This window comes from Anastrepha ludens, chromosome 2 (genome assembly GCF_028408465.1).
Source record: "Anastrepha ludens isolate Willacy chromosome 2, idAnaLude1.1, whole genome shotgun sequence".
Taxonomy (NCBI): Eukaryota; Metazoa; Arthropoda; class Insecta; order Diptera; family Tephritidae; genus Anastrepha; species Anastrepha ludens.
Window position 1 is genome coordinate 82,220,348 of NC_071498.1, and position 21,561 is coordinate 82,241,908.

General features: G+C 37.0%; 1 protein-coding gene across 1 annotated transcript in view; it reads right to left on the reverse strand.

Annotated features, from left to right (window-relative positions):
• The window catches only part of LOC128871961 (uncharacterized), a 93,045-nt gene that overhangs the window by 61,399 nt on the left and 10,085 nt on the right, over positions 1 to 21,561 (reverse strand). The window contains exons 2-8 of the mRNA XM_054114169.1: positions 16,822 to 16,955; positions 15,605 to 16,152; positions 14,583 to 15,478; positions 13,779 to 14,511; positions 13,581 to 13,722; positions 10,267 to 10,580; positions 9,853 to 9,967 (exon numbers count right to left, since the gene is read on the reverse strand). Coding sequence (XP_053970144.1) covers positions 9,853 to 9,967; positions 10,267 to 10,580; positions 13,581 to 13,722; positions 13,779 to 14,511; positions 14,583 to 15,478; positions 15,605 to 16,152; positions 16,822 to 16,955 — 2,882 coding nt within the window. The remainder of the gene's footprint in view (positions 1 to 9,852; positions 9,968 to 10,266; positions 10,581 to 13,580; positions 13,723 to 13,778; positions 14,512 to 14,582; positions 15,479 to 15,604; positions 16,153 to 16,821; positions 16,956 to 21,561) is intronic.

Genomic DNA, 21,561 nt, shown 5'->3' on the forward strand with positions numbered 1-21,561 from the left:
ATTTGTTTCTGTTATGAAAAAGTTTCTGATAAAAAACCATTTGCTGTTCGAAGACGGCCCTTCCCTTGTAGTTCCCTCCTTTTGTGGAGAAGGAGGAGGAGCTCGGCTAACCACCTAACAAGGGATGTACGCTCCAATTTGCTTAAACTTTTTTAATTTGGAACAAAAAACTGGAGTCGCTTGAAACTTGCAAATTTTCATATTAAAGTTCAATGGGCTATAAATCTGTATACCTACTCAGAATTGTATAATTGGGGCATTCTTTCTGAACGTGAGACCCCCCGGATTGGATCCGCCATTTTGAATTTCAAGAAGTGCCACTTTGCTTTCGAAAGTAAACATAATTACCTACATTTTAAGCCCTCATAGACCTCTTTTCGTCAAAATCTATTCTGGGGGCAGGGGGTCTCACGTTCAGAAAGAATGCCCCATTTATATACGAGAAGAAATCGTGAGCGTACGAATTAATAGTGCTTACTGCAAGCACTAAACGTAAAATTAACCACCCTATCGAAAGAAATACCAAAGGCGTCGTACGTCAATCATAATATATTTGACACTCGAGAACTAGACAGCTGCAGCATATAAACATGAAGTCCGTACTGGTCAAAATAAAGATTTTCATCGCTCAATATCAATTTTTTTATTTAGTAATAAAGTTATTCAAAAACAAAAGTAGTAAAAAAGTTATTCAAAATGAAATCCTTTTCTTTGGATGTGAATTTATAAAGTTCCAGAGATTTTATTTTTGAATTAATTGCCCCGCTTAAATGATTCCTACAATTCTTACAATGTTTAGCTCTTGATCCTTGAATAGCCATTAACCCCCATTCAAAATGAAATATGAAGTGACTTTGGGGATATTTTGTGAAAAAGAATGTATTCCACGTCTTGCAACTTTAGAGATGCAGATCTAACATTTTGTGCTTATTAAAAATCTATTCGTCTGTAACAAATGTATTTCGCATGGTCCACCACGAGAAGGTTGTATTGCTATTTTTGGACCTCTTTTTAACAACTAGTACTTTTAAATTCCTTTTTATTTTTTTACTTTATTTAATTCATACTTTTTTATTGGTTTCATAATAATTACTTTTTTTCAATTACAATTTTTTTCATTTTATAGATTATTTTCATTTTTCAACATCATTTAAATCATTTTCGGATTGGTGTTCAGAATCGGAAGACTAATAGTAATACATTGCTTTGTCGTATGGAGCGTTTTCTTTAATATGTGAATAATTAAATAAAGCAACCCAAGCTGAGTAAAGACCTCCTTCTACCCCTATACGAAGTTTAATCCAACAAACACAGTTAAGTAACATCTGCGCGTAAGCACTACTATAAGTATGAATTTAAGGAAGTGTGCATAATTATTGCGCCTGTGGATGTAGCAAAAAATTCAGGGATAGAAATTTGTGGCAAAATACATACATACTCGTATACATATATCCAGATATGAATACATGCATGTGCTTAATTCCAACACGTGACATTTATGTGACAATTTAATGTTTCAATACTTGCGAGAAGTTTCGTATAAACCCACTCAACCAAAGTTATAAATTTACATGGAGGGGTTTGAAAAGAATTTATGTATTTTGAAACTTTGAGTATTCCAACTTTGTGACGCATTGCTTTTAAAGATTAGTGGTACTTTTTCTAATGGGGCTTTTTACAGATCACGCATGACTATTGTCAAACTTAATTTTTTTCACTATTCCTTACACTTCTTCCCTATTCCATTTCATCATGCAAAGATTTACGCCTCAACAACGTTTACAAATCGTATAATTAAATTACGAAAATCAAAGCTCTGTGACAAGTGTTCATCGCGCGCTTAGGCCAAATTATGGTGTTCAGCGATGGGGCCCATTTTTGGCTTAATGGCTACGTCAGTAAGCAAAATTGCCGTATTTTGGCTGAAGAGCAACACGAAGCCGTTCAAGAACAGCCATTACATCCATTGAAAACAACCGTTTGGTGCGATCTATGGGCTGGAGGAATCAACGGTCCATATTTCTTCAAAGACGAAGCTGGCACCAATGTAAAAGTGAAAGGCAAACTCTAACGCACAATGATAAACGACTTTTTGATGCCGGAAATTGAAGCTGGCGATCTCCACAATATTTAGTTCCAACAAGACAACGCTACTTGCCATACAGCCCGTGAAACACAGGATTTACTGTGTTGTCGTTGCAGTCAGCAGTTTATCTCTTGTCTCGGAGCAGTGGATTGGCCACCATAATCGTGTGATATCACACTTTGGACTTTTATTTGTGAGGGTATGTAAAGTCTAAATGCTTTTTAGATAAACTAGTTTCGATTGAAGTATTGGAAGCCAACATTACTAAAGTTATTCCGGAGTCACCGACCGAAGTCCTCCCCCAAGTCATTCAAAATTGGTGTTCACGGATGGCCGAATTACGACGTCATGTCATGAATGATTTTACATAAAACTAATAAAGATTGGCCAATAAATTCGAATTTTTGTTATTTTATTTCAATTCAAATCCGATACCTCTACATTTTTCCCTTATATAATGAAGAACGTGAAGGAATTCTCAAAAACCTCACCTTCTTAGATTTCAGCGAACTTAAAGAAATTTTTGACATAGATGTAGCTGTAGAACTATACTCGTACAAAATACAATGGGAAGATTTGTGTATTGCGCAAATGTTCCAAGCATACAAAAACCATGCTGGACTACTTTCTCCAATAAATCTGAACATTAAGCATTTGACTTCAATTCTTGGACGATCTGAATTTTATAGGCACGTAAGCCAAGATCCTTACGTGGTCGAAGGACAAAGGCCAACCTGGTGAGAACGACGACGAATCGACGAGTTGACAATTCGGTGGCGTGCGTCGCCACCTTGTATTAGCATAATAAAGTAGATCGGGCGAAGATAAATTAATAGTAGTAAAAGAGAGAATGGCTTAAAAATTATATTTTCATTACCAGATAGCCTAAGTAAAGTTATATTTAATAAGAAAAAGATGCACGATATTTTATTAAATGTTACAGTTATAAAAAATTAAGATTTTCCGGATATTTATTTTGAAACAGTTTTATAACAGTGTACATTAAACAAATACAAATTACTTTGCTCTCCTCTTTATCTCTGGTATGAGAGCTGTGAATTTTAGCGCATAAACTTTCTTTTGCCTTTTACTTGAAACGAACATCACTGACTGGAACTATTGGAATGGAATAAAATCACTGACCGAAACTATTGGAATGGAATAAAATGTTGTATAAATTTATTCTCGTTCACTCAATTGAGAATTTTTTACTTCCTTCAAATAATGGTGGGCTGAACATTACAAATTTGCTTCGTTCCCTTTGAAAATTTCTTTGTTCTTGAAAGGATACAAGGTCGCGGGTGTACGAAAGTGAAGTCAAAACCTCTTAAGGCAACAAATCATCAAGCTATAGAACAATTTGTCTTCTTCACAATGGATTTTTTTTTCAGGCTTTCTAAATTGAGGAGTTTCGGTAAAGTCAGCAAAATTTCTTTAATGTGAATACAAAATTTTTGTTTTCTGTGCACAAATGTACGAGTACTCATAAATAAATATGAACATGTACATACATGTACTCATACATAACTATGTTTGTATATCCGAAGCCATTTCGTAGTGCGACAGTTGTCATTGAGTACTTATGGTGACTATCCCAAAAATTTACAAGTTGGTCAGCTATATCATAAGAGATTCCTTTTAATCAGGACAGTAAGCAAAGTGATATAAAAATTCAGCAAGTCCATATGGAGTTCTGAGTGAATTTTCATAAGTAAACGAGTCATAAGATGATAGTGGTATTCATCTTATGACTCGTTTACTTATAATAAGCCATGAAACCAAATAAAAATACGATTCTAATTTCATGAATACAATTTTATGTTTTCATATTTGGATGAATTTACTCTTTTGTATTACAAAATTTGAGGAAAGTAAAAGATTATAAATAAGAGTTCAAAGTTTTAGCAAATTCATTTTTCACTAGAGAAAAATCAATTAATATATAACTAGACATCTTTTTTAATTCACTAAGTTTATGCATAATTGTGGCATTACGTGCATACAGAGCTTTCCAATCAGCAACGTAAAAAGGGAGTAATACACGAAGGCTTTTTTGGGGAATATTAAAATTGATACGATCTTATAAAGAAGAATAATCTAAAGAGCCATTAACATTGTTTTTGGCGGCTGAGGTAGGGTTCAAAATGCCTTCGCACTTACAGCGACCGTCGCCTACCGCGTCGAGTGGTATGGTCACCAAAACAATCCTTCTAGGGAGACACCCTTCCTGGGGCTACTTTGGGCATTACTTAGGTAGGGCCCGGAACGGCATCAATAAAGCACCAATTCTATTCACTCACGTCTGGCTGTAGCGTTTTTGTAGCCATTAACAACATTAAACATAAAGGGCAGTGCCAGTACAGTTTTCCTAGCTTCTAAGGTCTTAAGGCTTAGTAGAAGCAAGCGGGAATTATAAGAAGCCGTAGGTTCAGAAAGATCGCATACATTTAAGAATGACCTTCTGAACCCGCTCGATTCTATTAATAGAATTACTGTGATATTTACGCTATCCAAACGAAAGTAACATATTCTAAATTGGAACGCAACAAAGACGGTTAAGGTAGTTTAAGTGTATATGGATCAAAGAACACAGTTCCGCCTAACAAAGCCTAATGTTGAATAAAATTTCATAACAATAAGGTCAATATGACTATTAGATGTGAAATTCGTTAAAAAAAAATGCCAATGTCTTTTCTTTAATCAACAGTTTCTGACAAAGTGTTAGATATCCTGTAGCGAGTCAACAAAACATTAAGTGATTTTGAAGCATTCAAAAAAATGTGGTTCTTACTACACCAGAGATGGAAATTATCAATATCAGATTGAATTTTATGCTTGCCATTCAGATGTTTTATGAAAGAATACAATTTTGAATCATCTACATAGGGCAAGATATTAGCGTAAGAAAATCAATTGCCTACATCGTTAAGATAAGTGTAGAAAGATTGCCATCAATGGTTGAGTAATCCCGGAAGAAGCTAAGAAAAGTGTAGAGGATGTGCCATCAATTATCACCATTAACACATCTGTTAAAGAGATGGGATTTAATTGAAGGAAAACCGAATGAATTCCAAAGCAAGCTAATTTACTAATTAAGATAGAATAGGAAGCCGTATAAAAAGATTTAAAAAATCTGTACATACTCGTATATGGTCAACATGAAATCCTATTTTAAAACACACAATAGAGTATTCACTAAAAACAGTTAAATTTGAAACTATTGAACAAAACAGAAGAAACAAAAAGTCAAAAATTGTGTTGTTTCTTCAACAATATATTCACACACTTTATCAATTGTTGAAGGACGTATGCAACCAATACGAGGACGGTTCCTGTGGGAAGTTGGTATTATCATCATGTGCTGCCATTTATCAAACGACGGCAAAACAAATTTCAGTAAGACGTGTTTCATGATTTTCGCTTCGATTGAAAAAGAGCAGTATCGTTCGGTAATTCGCTTTTTGTTTTTAAATGGGGGAAAAGTGCAATAAAAGCAAAGTTGGATGTTGTCTATGGGGACACTTCGTCATTTAAGACCACGTGGGTGAACATCTGTTATTGATAAGGAGCGACCAGGACACTCGACACACGTGGTTAACGAGGAAATCATTCAAAAAGTCTACGACACGAACGACGAACGAAAGTGCACGAAGGCCATGATAAGTTGGCGATGAAAACAACAAGCGGATACGGCTGTTACCTTCGTTTGGTTAAAGTGTTTGGAGCAATTTAATAGGGATCCGAAAGAATTTTTGCGTCGAGTTGAAATCTGGATTCATCATTACACATCAGAAACTAAGCCACAATCAAAACAATGGATTTCTCCTGGTGAATCTACTCCAAGAAAGGCAGGTCCATCGGCCGGAAAGGTCATGCCGACGATTTTCTGGGATGCGAATGGCGTCATTCTCATTCATTTTTTAGAAATGGGCAATACTGCAATGAGTTATTGGATCACTTTCACAAAAGTTAATGGAAATACGGCCGCGTTTGCCGAAAAGAAGATGTTGTTTTACCAAGATAACGCGAAGTTGTCGCCGCCAAACTGCATGAATTGCGTTATGAATTACTGCCGCATCCCACGTATTCAACAGATCTGGGTCAATGCACAATTTTTCTGTTCCCTAACATGAAGAAAAAAATTTAGTTCAAACGAGGAAGTCATCGCTGAGACAGAGGCATATTTTGGAGAGTTCGACAAATCCTATTTTTTGGAGAGGTTAAAAATAGCCGGAGCGTTGGGAGAAGTGTATCTTTCTGAAAGGGGACTATGTTGAAAAATAAAAAACAAAATTTTATGAAAAAGTAGTGTCTTCATTTTTAACACTACCATAAGTACCAGTGGGCCCATAGTTACAGACATTATTTTTATTGCCACTTATAAACAGGGAACTAATATAGGTAATTTTCCAATCGTCAACGAAAATGCCTGGTTTATTAAAAACCACACGTAATGGTAAAACCAAACGGTTATTATTCAAAATACGGCTCTTAAGCGTTATATGTAAAAAATGCCTTAAAATTCTCAAGGACTCTTTCACACATTATTGCATTGAGTCCAGCAATCTCGATCCGAATTTCGTGTTTCAGCTCTGGAATCGTTTTGGCTTATTTATATAGACTTTACTTTTCAAAAAGTCCCAGTGTGTCAGACTCCTTTTTTATCCTCAACAGAACAAGTTTCTTGAAATTTTTCACCAACCTTTGAATTGCCGTCTCATTCGAACTATTATTTCCAAAAAAATTACGAATTATATGTATGTTGTTCACAAAAAGCCACCATTTTCGTAATAAGCATCGTGAAAAGTTGTACATCTGTCTAAAATAAAAAGGTAGCGTCAATGAATTATTCACCACGGATATCTAAGCGTCAATTTTTTTAATTTTTTATTTTTTATTTTTTTTTATGTTATGAAAAACCTTTTATAACTCTAGCCTCAAAACTTAAAAAAAACCCAGTAAAAAATAATTCCATGTGACCCAAGAAAACCGAAAAATTTTCATAATCAGGAGGCCAAAGCACACAACATACTTTTTTTAAGAAGTGGAAAATGTACGACATACAGCGTCATTAGAGAATACAGCCCTCTTGTTTCCCCTAGTATTTTTACTTTAGCTGCTTATTCCGAAGAAATTTTTTTTTACGTATTATAATTTCTGTTTCGCACTCTTTCACTACAAAAAGTTGGTAAAGACAGTAAAATCGGTGGAAAAACAGTTAAAGCCAGATTGGAAAATAGCAACGTTAAAACGGCTACCTGGGCTGCCACACCATCCCTGGAGCACATTTTTGATGTCTTCTACTCATATTTCACACAAGCTCCGAAAATAAATGTTGTGTTTAAGTTATACCGACAATCTATGAACGACCCATGAGCGATTTAATATTGTAGGTAAACAATCGAACAACCCGCACAGAGAGAACGTCGGTTCGAATCACCAAAATTAAGAAAAAGATTTTTCTAATAGCGGTCGCCCCTCGGCAGGCAATGGCAAACCTCCGAGTGGATTTCTGCCATGAAAAAGCTCCTCATAAAAATATCTGCCGTTCGGAGTCGGCTTGAAACTGCAGGTCCCTCCATTTGTGGAACAACATCAAGACGCACACCACAAATAGGAGGAGGGAGGAGCTCGGCGAAACACCCAAAAAGGGTGTACGCGCCAATTATATATATACATATATATAAACAATCGAGTTTAGCACCATCGCGGCCGAATGATGTCTGCTCCTCTTTTCATAACCTTCTTCAACATTTTTCACTTTGCGGGCAGCTAAGAAATGCGCTGTATTCCAGTAAACATTGGCTAGAATGCCGCTCGAGATATCTTTCCATATTACCAGAAAGAACAGACTGAATTATCAAAAAATGGTAATTTGGCGCGATCTGGCCGTCTGTAAGTATTCCTGCGATTGCTAAGCCATTACCATGCAAAAAGTGAGTTTCGAAATGGCGATAGAAATTCTCACCTTTGAACAACAATAAAGAGGCGGCAAAAATGTTAGTACCTGGATATAGAATTCCACGAATGTAACGAATCGTGTTTGTTCAACTTAAGAACCCGAAACGACGCGCCAATCCATCACAAATAAGTTTCATGGAAAACATCAGCAGAATGAAAATTGCCAGAAAAATTAAAGATAATTGGAGAATTATTTGGATATTTGATAATAAAAACAAACAAATTTAATTACCCAGCTCGTTCAGCTCTGATACTTTTGGAGTTTGGGGTTTGATAACCAAGTACACTAAAGTGCATAAAGTTATCTAACTTTTCATAATTTTCTACCTGTGCACAAAATGCTTAACATACACTTTTATAGGTACCTACTTTGGAATAAATTTATTTTAATTAGATTTAAATTGTGGCTGACGTATAATCAAATAATAAAAATGCTTTACAGTATTCCAAAGTGTAGTGACAAATTATTGTTGCTGGCATACGAATGAAATGTCATTTCAACGCAGACAACCTAACGACTTTGATAAAAATGTCAGGAGCACTCAAATATGTAAAGCTACAGACTTTTTGAGTTTCTGCAAATTTGCATACATATACCTATATTACATATATGTACATATGTATTAACTAGAAAGGAATTGTGTATGTGATAACTGATATGCATTTGTGAACTGACCTATTCCTTGTAGAAATGTGTGCTTTAGTGATACTCGTGCATACATTTTATATTCACATTTAATTATGTCAATTATGCAAATAAAGCTAGCTGTGCTTGGTGCAGTGTATACAGGGTGCATACGGTAGTTGAGAACACGCATATATGTGGCTAACTTCGCGAAACCATTCCTTTTCTTTTTGCAGATAAGACTTGACGACTAAAACTTAACTCAAGACATGAAAAGACTTGCAGTTATCGTCGCTGTGCAAATCATACCGATTTAGAAATCTCTAATTTTCTTACATAAGTGTGCCCGATCATTCGTTCATAAGGTTCGCCGTGAACTGGAGACATCAGGTGGCGATGCAGAATCTGTTGCAAGCCGCAAAAGACACGAGGAACGTTGTGACACTGCCCGATATACAGAATTTGTTGCGCAAGTGAAAGTGATCATTGACGAGGACCCTTAAAAATTAATGAGGGCCCTAGCGAGGGAGTCTAAAGATTCTGAGGCTCTTGTCCCTCGAGTTGTCCATGACGACCTCCGGTTTGTGTCGGATCAAACACAATCAAATTTTTTACCACGGCCAAAAGACCAACCGCGGAAATGACAGATGAGTTTTCAGTGACTGATGTGAGCAACAAAGGACATATCATGACACCACACATCTTTACTCAAGAAGTTCGAATGATGAACAAGTTGGCCTCAAATAGCGCACACACCCTGTATATAAACGTATGCTTAAGTATAAATGTGTATGTATGTGCAAGGATGATTATAACAAAACAAACACCTAAGGATATATGTTAATAGGAAAGAACTGCAAACTAGTATACGAACTGCTGAGCCAGCGTCGAGTATAGTTTCAGCCACAGTTACTTGTTAGCAGCATCACCAACATTAAAATTATTAACTTGGACTACACTTGCATTTTGTACGAATACATACATACATACATATGCAATTATATGAACACTCTCACCATTCCACTACCACCACCAAATTATAGCGATTAGTGCTCATCCCTAGGAAGGACAAGTAATTAGCTGTTAGAGACAACTAAGCTCGACACTAACACCACGAAACATACTCTTACTTTATATGTACGAAAATATAAAAAAGACACACAATGAATGTTACACTTACCCTCCTCAGCCGCTTTTTTCTCCTGTCGACGTTGCAACACGACTTTCTTGAATATGACAGCAGCTGCTTCAACAGCATTTTGAATCTCTTGTTCACCCAATGTGGTTGTGTGTTGCTGTAGTTGCAGCAGCAAATATGTAGGATGGAAAACATGAAAGATGATAAAAAAAAACAAAAATTATTAAAAAATTGCGTGAAAGTTAAGTGTTTGACCTTTAAGACTTCAGCTTTGCCATTACAACACATCGCTCTGGCTTATTTTTGCTAGATATTTTCTGCCTTTCGACTGTGGTACGAGTAAGTATCGTTTAAGTCATTGGCTTGACCAACAGGGAATAAGCAAGGGAGATGCAAGCGCAATAGTAACAACAATTTTGCTTAAAAGCCATGTCACTGTTTTCAACTATCACTCACCTTGGGGATTGTCGGCTTGCCTTGCGTTGTGGCGTCTTTACTGCTCTCTGTCGTGTCATCTGTTGCCTTCTGTTTCTGTATTTCATCAGCGCTTTTTGCTTGATCGCTGTTGTCATTGTCCTTTACATTGCTACTCTTCTCATTTAATTCCTTAGGTTGCTCTGGTGATTGGTTGTTGCCATTCTCCTTTGTGAGCGGAAATTGTGTTTTCTGTTCATCGGAATTGTGTTGTTGTTCGTGTTTTTTGCTTGCTGCTGCTGACTTGAGCGACAAATCGGAGTTTCGTCTTTCGTTCGAATAGGGTTTGTTGGTGCCTGCAAGTGATAGAGTAACGACAAAAAAATTAATTATCTGTACATAGTTCGAAAAAGAAAACACAAGTTTAATTACACGAATAAAGTTATACAGACATTTCAGGAAAATTATCTATTTGAAATATTGATTTTATCCTCAGCACCTTTTTAATAATTGGATGAAAAATGCTTCTCTGCCAAAGCGAAAAGGACTTTTTAAAATCGGTATCATCAGCGTGCAAATCTATTGAATATAAATATGTATATGTGCAGAGCAGGTCGCTTATTTCTTTACTTTTTTTAAGTGGCATGCATAAAGAATTTTTCCGAAGATTTGTGTCAGCGAAAAATGTGTTCGCGATTGGTTTTGCATAAACTGACTATCGACCATTTAAAATTTGCTCGAAAGACATCAGCATGAACATTAAAAAGAAAACGCCAAAACGCAAACAAATTTAGTTTGAATCAAAAGTGAAGTTAGCATTGATTTCTTTTACGATTCCAAAACATAGTATGTATGAAGTTTGCTCCACAGGTCCAATAGTGCCATCTTGGGATTTTGAAGATAGTTAATCTATCTGTCTGGTCTGAGGTTTAAGTAACAAGCCCCTTACTACGGTAGGTCAAGAGACGATCAGCCGCACTAATGAAAGCGCCTTTTGCCTTTGATTCACGAATTAACAACGCTTAGGGGTGTGATTATTAAGGAATTTAATTGTTCCACACTCTACCTGGCCAATTTAGGACAGACAAAATCGGGTAATCATCACTATGATTTTCAAAGAACTATTGCCTTATTAGCTCAGCAAAATTTAAATTTGTGGCTATTCGTTTAACCGTGAAACTGAAATAAATTATCCGGAACACGGTTTTTGACATCAATCCAATGATCGAACAACGAAGTTATTTTTAGAATTATGTGGGTTGTTGTTGCATTAAATATTTTGTAGTATATTCGATTGCAGTACTAGCTGCCCGCAATCATTCTGCCGATTATTGACAAAAAATTGAGCTTAATTTTCCTCCATGAAGTCTGCAAGGTTTCTTTCAGCGCTGAATTGTTGTTGAATCACGAATTGTAGACCCGACGCCATAATTCGTCCCAAACATACTCGATAACATTTAAGTCAGGGGATTGAGTAAGTGACTGTAGAAGTTTTGGGCAATTGCGAACATGCCAAAGCTTTGCTACAGCTGACATATGTATGTTCGAGGCCATTATCCTGATAATAATACAAATTTCTTAAAACCCCAAGGCAGTGGCACTCAAATGGTTAGGTACCCCTATTTATCTATTTCGTCATGAAAAAATATTAATTCACTAACCCCAGCACTATCTGAGTGGTCCCATGATTCACAGTAGCAGGGATATTTTTTATTCAAATTCGTTATTAGGTTTGCAACACACGAACGCTCGTAGTTCGATCCTTTCAAGTTGAATCTGCTCTCATCAGTGTAAATGACATCACAGATAGTTATCTAAAAGTTTATAGATCAAGATAATTAATCGTTGCTTAGAAGTCATTGCTGTTCAGTATATATTCTTTTGCTAAATTCTAGCTTATGTAATTCTTTTGATTGTTCAAGCGGAGGTTATTTCTCCCAACTCATCCATGGTACTCATATGTGCGCAATACCTTCTGAATGGTTTAAGTGCACACTACTTTTCCAAGCTATTCTTCTGCATATTTTGATAATTCTGGTACCTTTTAAAAGGATTTTTGCGAATTTCGGATAGTAGACGAAGTTTGTCTTGACTTCTTAAGTATGGATCCTTGACTAATTCGCTGCTTATTGCGCTCTTGGAACCCAATTTTGGATCGTTCCATGACTTCCTGAACCCGAAACGTGCTAATCTTTTCGCCACTGTTAAGCCCACGATCTAAAATATTATTTTGGAAGATACCTTGCAGACTTTATTCAAGAAAATTGAGGTTGGGTTTTTATCAAAAATTGGCAAAATCGAGGGCAAGGTACTTATTACTGCAAAAGGATATATCACAAACCAATAAATGCAATAGAAACCCACATATTTCTAATAATAATTTCGTTGTTCGATTATTTCCTTGATTTGGAAAACTGTGTTTTGCCTAATTTATTTTAGTTACCATGAATTTAAATAATCTAAAGTAGAAAAAATTAACAACATATTGAGATCAAAATTATTGTGATACCATGCATAGTTTGGGAGCCATAGCTATTTGAAAAACAAAATGCTGATTGCCCGATTTTGCATTTGGTCATATGGAAAGTATGCGTGGACGTCGGACATAGATTCATAGAGAAGCCTAATCGGGACTTTTGAAAATACAGGCGGTGCTGACATTTATGTAACCAGTGAGCAACCTAATGCCAGTCCCAGCTAATGATTTAATGCCATTCGTACCGAATGTGTACCCAAAAGGATGATACTCTACTCAGGCGCCGAAATATCATAACACTGCTTTCGGTTCTACAATACCGGCACGACTCGGATTTACGGCCATTCCAGCAGTATTCCGCGTACATGTATGGGGAATTTTTATGCTGATATAACAACAAAAATAACACTTTTTAACAAACTAGGATGATTCCCAACATTTTTGGGAGATGTTTTCATCAGCCATTTTGTATTACTATTTTCTGTACAGACATTAAGGTTTCTGTGAGCTTGGCGAAAGTTTTAAGCCAACCTTTGCAGATCCGAAGGACGGTAATATTTTAAAACTTAACGGTAATATTATAACTTTCACTTTACTCTTCAGACCCTTTCTCATAATAGCACCTACGGAAGTAATGGTAATAGATCTAGCGAGATCTTATAATTTCTTATGAGTTTCTACTAGTCAAAGATCTAAGACCAACATTACAGTTCAATACGACAAAACAGTACTTAAAATTTCTCTCTGTCTAGCCAAAGTTCATGACCATAAATTAGTTTATGGGTTTGGGGAAATCGATTGAGGTTATATAAGATTTCACAGGCCTCTTTATTATCCTCTTATATGGTATATCCCGGCGACTTCTTTTGTTTATACTTACTGTCTTCTGCATCAGCACCATTTGTGCCTCGGCTATTACGTCGCCGTGGTGCTGGTATCTTCGTATTAGTTCGTGTTTTATCTAAAATATCAGCCAATGGTTTCGGGCTCGGTATTTTCGTAGGTTCGACTTTTTTGGTTGCCTAAATAAAGTGCCTTATTAGAAAAACATCTTTTCCTACTGAATTTCATTACTCACTTGTGTCTCCTTTTCAGGGTGTGACAACGACCGCCTTGTGACTGGCTTTTGAGAACCTGTTTTTGCACCTGAGTCTTCCGATATTGAGCGCATCTGCTCAGGTTTGCGTCTTTCGTGTATATTATGAGATTCGCCATTTGCTGATGAGCTAGTACCATTAGTACTATTAACTACAGTGGGTTCCGTACTGTTTGCTGCCGTGGACAAAGCGTCAGCCGCTTGCATATTCAAGTGAGCCATTTCTTCTTGTTGCATTTGCAGTTCGCGCGATTGCCGCCGTCGCAGGCGATTATGCATTTGTGGTGTTCGCGGCAATGCACCACCACTGGCAGTTAGTCCAGTAACCAAAGGTTGGCCACTCAAGCCGCCATCCGGGCCGTAATAGCTGTAGTTTTGATCATGCATGAGCACGTTCTCGGCACTGTGCACCATGGGACTTTGATATTGATTATAGCTGCCATCATCAGAACCGTCGTTATAAATTATACGCGGCTCGCTGCTGAAGCCGGCATTGTAGTTCTTCTCGTACTGCACCTCGTCCGCCTCCAAGAAACTGCTGGTACTGTCGCCGAAGTAGTCCATATACTCGGGACGATTATCTGCTTCCTCGGTGACATTTTGAAATTGATTAAATTGTTGTTTAGCTTCACCAAAGGTGCGTGCGTTAGGATCGGACACATTGCTGCGATCATCCTTGACACATTCTTGACGCACCAGACGACTAGGCGAGCGACTGTAAAGAGGACAGAGAAAAAACCAGAGTCAATTATAAAGTTTCAGGAACACTTTTATTTTAATGCTTACCTTGATGCACGATTTGTGGGTATCTCCGGTAGAAGCCGTCGGTTTTCTGTAAGATGTGGCTTTGTGATCGAGTACTCCTCATTGCTATGGCTGCGAACCTTAATCATTTTGGCATGATCCCGCGATATGTTCACGCTTTGACTGCTGGAATACTGTTCGCCAGCGCTAATGCCAGTTGTGCTTACGTCTCCACTTCCAGCTCCAACTGCCGGTACATGTTGCTGTGATAGAAACTGTCGCGGATTTTGCACATTCGGGAAAAGAAAATTCTGTTTGTGGCGTGGTGAAAGAGGCATGAATTTAGCTTGTGATTGGCCAGGCGGTACTGAGAGCGAATTTCCACTAAAAGCTTCCGGATTCGGTAAGGTCTGTTGACGCATAAATTCCGGAGAGCGACGATATTGTGGTGAAGTCTGACGCTTTGGTGGCGACGTGGGCAGTAGTTTGACGTGTTGGTCGGGGTTGGGTAAAGTAGCCTGCCGCAACATGCGTGGTTTGGGCACGACTTGTGTGTAGTCCAACTCGTCAGCTGGCTGTGTTTGCCCTATCTGTGGGTCGTAGTTTGATTGAGCCGACTGTTGTGGTGGCTGCTGCTGTTGCGTGGGCTGTTGTTGATAAATGACAGAACCTTGGTAATTTGGCGAGGTGGGAAGCAACTTCCGAGGATATAACTGGTTAGGCGGTGTGATGCCTAAATTGAGATGAGTTTGCTGCTGTTGCTGTTGCGTTGGTGGCTCTGACAAGTTGCACGGAAAGGATGTTTGACGCATGAATGGTGGATAGCGTTGTTCGCCCGGTGAACGCTCTGGGGAGCGACTGTAAGGGCGATTTGGTGAAGTTGATAAATACATGGGCGGTTGGCAGGGATTAGCCGGGAGGGTTGATTGTCTGCGCACCTGTAGGGGTAAAAATAAATTTACTTTTAGAGCTACAGTGGATGTGAGTGAATGATGTGTGAAAATGCAAATGTTTATGGCTTGCCGCAAGCTTTGCACGCTCCGTTGATTTGATATGGTTAATACCTGTAGGCGATGGTGCGTTTGGGGTGTTACACCCTGTGGCTGTTGCTGCTGCTGTTGTGGTGGTACGTTCATAGGTTGTTGTTGTTGTTGTATTTGTTGAGAATAATTATCACAATCAGTGGTGCTCATGTGTATGACATCATCACTATTGTATGCACTCGGATAAATTGGACTCTTCTGCATTTGATGCGGCGAAGTTGGTGCGGTGAGATTAACGTAATTATAATTTGTCAAATTGGCTCCGCTGCCACTAAGATTCGGATCGTTGTTCGGTAGAGAACTTGGCAGGGTCGACTGACGTAGGACTCGGCGTTGAGAACTGACCAAATAATCGGTTGAAGGATGGGAATGTGTGGCGCCCACGCCGGTTATACCAATCGCGCTACCGCTCTGATAGGCAGTTGGTTGTGGGCGTTGCTGCAAGGGTTTGTGTATGAGTGAGGGGTAACTGCCGGCAGATTGCGCTTCGATAAGATTTTTTTGTTGCGGATAGAGATTGTCGGTAACGGGATTTTCAGGGTTTTGATTGTTCGAGTCGTCCTCAGGATCTGCGAAAAGATGATTAATTATATAAATTAGAAGTGTGATCAATGGGCTGAGAACGTAACGTAAAGTAAAATAAGGTAAAGTAGAGTTAAGTAAAGTATAATAAAGCAAAATAAAGTAGGGAAAAGAGTAGTAAAGTAAAGTAGAGTAATGTAAAATAAATTAAAGTGAAGCAAAAAAATAGAGAAAAGTATAGTAAAATAAAGTTAAGTTAAATAAAGTTGAGTAAAGTAAAGTAAAATAAAGTAAGATAAAGTAAGTTAAGTAAAGGAAAGTAAAGTAAAGTGAATTAAGGTAAGGTAAATTAGAAGTGCCACCAATGGGCTAAGATTACAATTGAAGTAAAGTAAAACAAAGAAAGGTAAAATAAGATAAAGTAAGATAAAGTAAAGGTAAGTTAAATGAAGTATAGTAAAGTGAAGTAACGTAAGGAGAAAATAAAGCGATGTTAGTTTTTGAAGTTTTCTTAATCTGTCTGAGTTGAAACCAAATACCAATGAAATTTATAGATATGAAATGAAATAAGTACATATAAGTACAAAAGTAGTTAAAGTAACAGAAAAATATTCGAATAAATTGTGTTGCATTTAATTGGTACTTTTTATTTGCTCCTCTGCGATTCACTTTGTCTCTCACTACCATTTTTTTAATGATTTTATTTTCTTACTCACTTGATATCGTCCAGGATCGTCGTATGCTACGCCGTAAAACATCAGTCGTGGGTAGGTGATCGACCGCGCCACTCGATCCGCGCGTATAATCCTTTATCCACTCACTACCGGTGGACGTGGTTGCTTGTATCTCCCTGCAACAAGAGAAACAATTCCATTTAACAATCAGATGCATTTTCATTGTGTTGCGAAGTAGTCGAGATTTTTGTAAGACTAAGCAGATTTAGATTTAAGTAAATCATTCGTAATAAACGTAGATAGTTTTGAAATATTTAGCTCTAATTTTTGCGTTATTCGTTTTCGATGGTTGGCGATTAAATGAGTGCGTTTGCAAATACATGCAAACGATGTGGCGGCGCAAATGACGATTGTGAGGCGAAAACTGAGAGACAAACGCATTTATTGTATGTATGTATGGGTGAATGCTAAGTAAATAAGACGATTTTTTTAACTAAAAATCAGACACTTGTGTGGGCAAACATTGTTTGGACAGAGAAACATTTGCAAAGTGTTGATGAATTTGAGACATGACAAGGCTTTCGCTGCGCTGCTTAGACACCTTAATGTATGTGATTTGCAAGTATTCACAGGTATACATTTTTGTTATTAAATGACTGAATCTGCACAAGCCTGCCAACTGATGATGTCTTTGCTGCTGCTGTTGCTGTCTTAGTGGTTAATAACGGCGTAGGCCGACTAAGGTTGGGCCGATGTGTGCATCCGACAACGCCAGCAATAATATAACATGACAGTAAACAATAATATGGCACTCAAAATTAACCATTTTGGTAGCTAGCAACAACAAAAACCTTACGTGTCGCCAACCGTGCATACCACAATACGATACTCTATGTCACATAAGACGATTAGAATTAATATGCAGCAACCGTCTTCTAACGCCTAAGCTGCTGATTCTGATTGCTGTTCGCAATACAGCCATTGCTGCAGCTGCTAGTTGCGATGAAGCTAATGTGGTGACGGTTTTTGTCGGAAGCTATAGTAGGTAGCGGTGGGTGTTACATTCTTGCAGACAAATTGCAGCCACAACCACTAGGTATATGTCATGCTTAAATACAAATAAGTATGCACATGAATGTACTTATGTACTTGGATACCGTAGACTAGAAACGTAAGGCATACAAGGCAGTATATGACATGGATTTGTAGCCTCTTATGTATTCGTTTATTTTGTTTAAAGAACACCACCTTCCTACCTTGTAGCAATTACTCTCACTTCTTTTGGTGCAGACTGGCGTGAGCTACACAAATATACCGTATATACGAGGTGTGCTCAAAAAGTAAGACGACTTTTAAAAATTCGCGGGCTATGTGCGTTCGATTTTCGTTTTTTTTTATTTTTTAATTTATTTGGTATTGGATGACAACGTTTATTTTCAACAAGATGGCGCTACGTACCACACAAGCAACTAAACCATTGATCTTTTACGGGAACAGTTGTGACTTAACACCTTGTGACTTTTTTCTTTGACACCCCGTGAAAGAGAAGGCTTACGCCAAAAGCCCCGGGTCGAATCAAGACCTCAAAGATATAATTCGTGAGGCTTTGCAATTCGGTTATGGAAAATTTCATGAAAAGGAAATTGTCCTGTAATCGTGGTCGTGGTGGTCATTTGCCTAATGTTATTTTCCACTATTAACGGCATACCTTCTTCTTTATAATGAAATAATCATCCGGTCATTTATATTAAGAAATAGCATTTTTCTTTGAATATCAAAATAACATCTCTTATTGGAAAACCCTTTATATAAAATTAGCTTAGAACATATATCTATAAGCTATTATATTTGTGTTAGGAGCTATCGGATAGACCTTAAATTGGGTTTTTGTTAGTTCTCTACAGGTCGTTTTTGACATTTTACCAAATGTAAACAAATGGCAAGGATTTTTGTACGAGAAGAAAATTTTACATAATATACAAATAAATACTAAATAAAAAAACTGATTTTGAGGGTTGGAAATCTTTATTTTGACCTTTACGCTCACCATTTCTGGCCTATTTGTATACTGCAGCTGTCTGTTCACAAGTGTCAAAACTTTCAAAAATCAAAAATCTTCCGATAGGGTGATTACTTTTGCGCCAGTTCAGTTTTCAGTAGCATACGGTATTTTTCTATAATATTGGACAGATATACTGTCTTTGAAAAACCAAGTAATTTCTCGTTCAAAGATCCCATGCAGCAGCTTACTGCCAGAGTTATAGCCAATTACGAGTGTGACTTCGAGAATTTCATGTTCGAAAGGGCTTCACTTTTTGGCTTTAATAAATTTCTGGGTGAACAGGTTTCTAGCGGTGCGCTCTTTAACAGTTATTCGGCTCTGACCGAATTTGACAGAATTAGCTGATAGGCCCGCGTCACTTGGGATATGTTTATAAAAAAACTGAGATTATTTTGCTATCTGAACAACGACTAATTGGACGAGTGTGTGAATACATGTGAAATGATCGTGTAGAATTCAGATGACGAATCAGCCCAGTGATGTAGCAGCCGAAGTTCACCTCAAAGTTTTCGTTTTCACCATAGTTAAAGGGCAAATCATGTACGTTTCCATGACAGTCGGTACTACGTAACCAAAACGACCCAGATTTATATTCGGCTAAGGACTGTCACTTCAGCAGCCCTATACATGTATGGGGAATGCTTATGCTGCTACAACAACAAAAACCACATCAAACCATGCAAATCTATTATCCTTGGATAAATTCAAATTCAAAAGCGTAGGCGCCGCCAACGTCAATTGGCATTCGGGATTGTTCCACTCTGCATCCGTTTTCTATTAGTTCAGAGATAGTTCTGCTGCATATATGTAGTATGGAACTAGACTTTTAGAAGCTGTTACTTTTTTTTATGGGGTTTATTTACATACTTTGTGATTTGGTAAAATTGTGCTGCACTGAAACCGCGAAGCTTGAAATAGACATACAAAGTTGCACCTTAAATGTTTATTAGTGTATTTTAATTACTTGCGTCAAACTGATGAGTTAAATGGGTTGGGACAGTTCATGAAGGTGAATTTTTGCACTACACCTTTACACATAAAATGATGCATAGATGTTATGAGTAAATGTAATAATGAGCGATTCGATGCGCAGCTAGCGCCAAATAGGAAATGTTATTTTGTCATTGTATGAGCTTAACCAAATATATATATATATATATAGATATACAATATATATGTACGAGTATATGTATTAAAGATGTCAATCCCGAGGTTTCGAGATTTCGATCTATTCTGAGGGGTAATTTGTAATTTCTTACGAAGTATGTGAAATAGAGGCGGCCGCCATATCCGAATGGGTTGGTGCTTGACTAGCATTCGGGAGTGCGTAGATTCGAATATCCACGCATGAAGCAGCAGAATGATAGAAAAGGTCGTTTTCTAACAGTGGTTGCCCCTCAGCAGGCAATGGCAAACCTCCGAATGTATTTCTGCCATAAAAAAGCACCTCACAAAAAAAACCATTTGTAGGTCCTTCCATTTGTGGAGCTCGGCCAAACACCTAACAGAAGAGTACGCGCCAAGTATTTATTTATATTTTTGGTATGAAATAGAGACAGAAAAATCTCTTTCCATAGCAAAAGAGCAACACTGCAACCTTAACTTTTTAGCAAATATAGATGTGTTTCAACGTTTTTGTTTTCTTTTTAATACACAAAGCAATACATGCACATGCTCATAATTCATCTCTGTTGTAAAAATTGCTTTGATTTATTTGATTTTTTATGTTAACATAAAGTTGTACGATATTAAAAAATATATGAACTCCATCCAGAAAACACATTTGTTTACCTTTTTAGTTTTTTTTTTGCATCAATCTTCTCTCGACGTACCTTAAGTTACTTTGCCACATATGCACTGGCTAAAGTATTATTAAAAGCGTATAAATTAAACTAGTGGCTTTTCTTTTTTAGACAATGAAACAATTCTTACTGTAAATACTGACTCATATTCGTATTAATGCATTCTTAATTTTAAGTTTTAATACCTTCTCTCTCTTTTCTCAATGCATTGCTCACATCAAACCCCCCAACTCATATTGTTTGTCAAACTAAGAGACAGTTTCCTTGCATGCAAAATTAAAGTTTCGTTGTTGTTGCTACACTTAAGGCCGGCAGGCCAATTAGATGTCCTAAATTCAGTAGTTTTCGCGAAGCGTTGTAGGATGAGAAAAAAAACAATTAGCCAAATGAAGTTTTGGGGATAGTTTAATATATATTTGAACTAAAAAAAAAAATTTGTACAATCTCCAACAATATATTGTAAGCCGAGTTATCAATAGATTCCCAGAGCGCCTGTATCCAACTTCTGTACAAGATACAACTTGCAATTTTCATCTGAAAACAAAAAAAAAAAGATTATTAATTTTGATGTAATTATCTTCTATGTGAACTAAAAAACATCCAAAAACTTTTTTAAGCGACTTTTTTACCCCGTTGAAGAGTTTTTTTTTTCCTTGAAAAACCACTTTTTTTTTTCTACCTTCCCCAAAAATTCGAATTTTACGTGTTTCTTAGTTCACATCGAAGATAATTACATCAAAATTAATAATCTTTTTTTTTTTTTTGTTTAAATTTACATATCAAAACGCGAAAAGTTTTAAGTTGTTGTTTGTTTCTTATTTTTAATTTAAAAACTACCGAAACTATAATTAAAAAAAAAACTTTATTGTTAAACTAAAGAATGTTAAAAAGGGTCACTCTGAGAAGATTTTAGTGTTA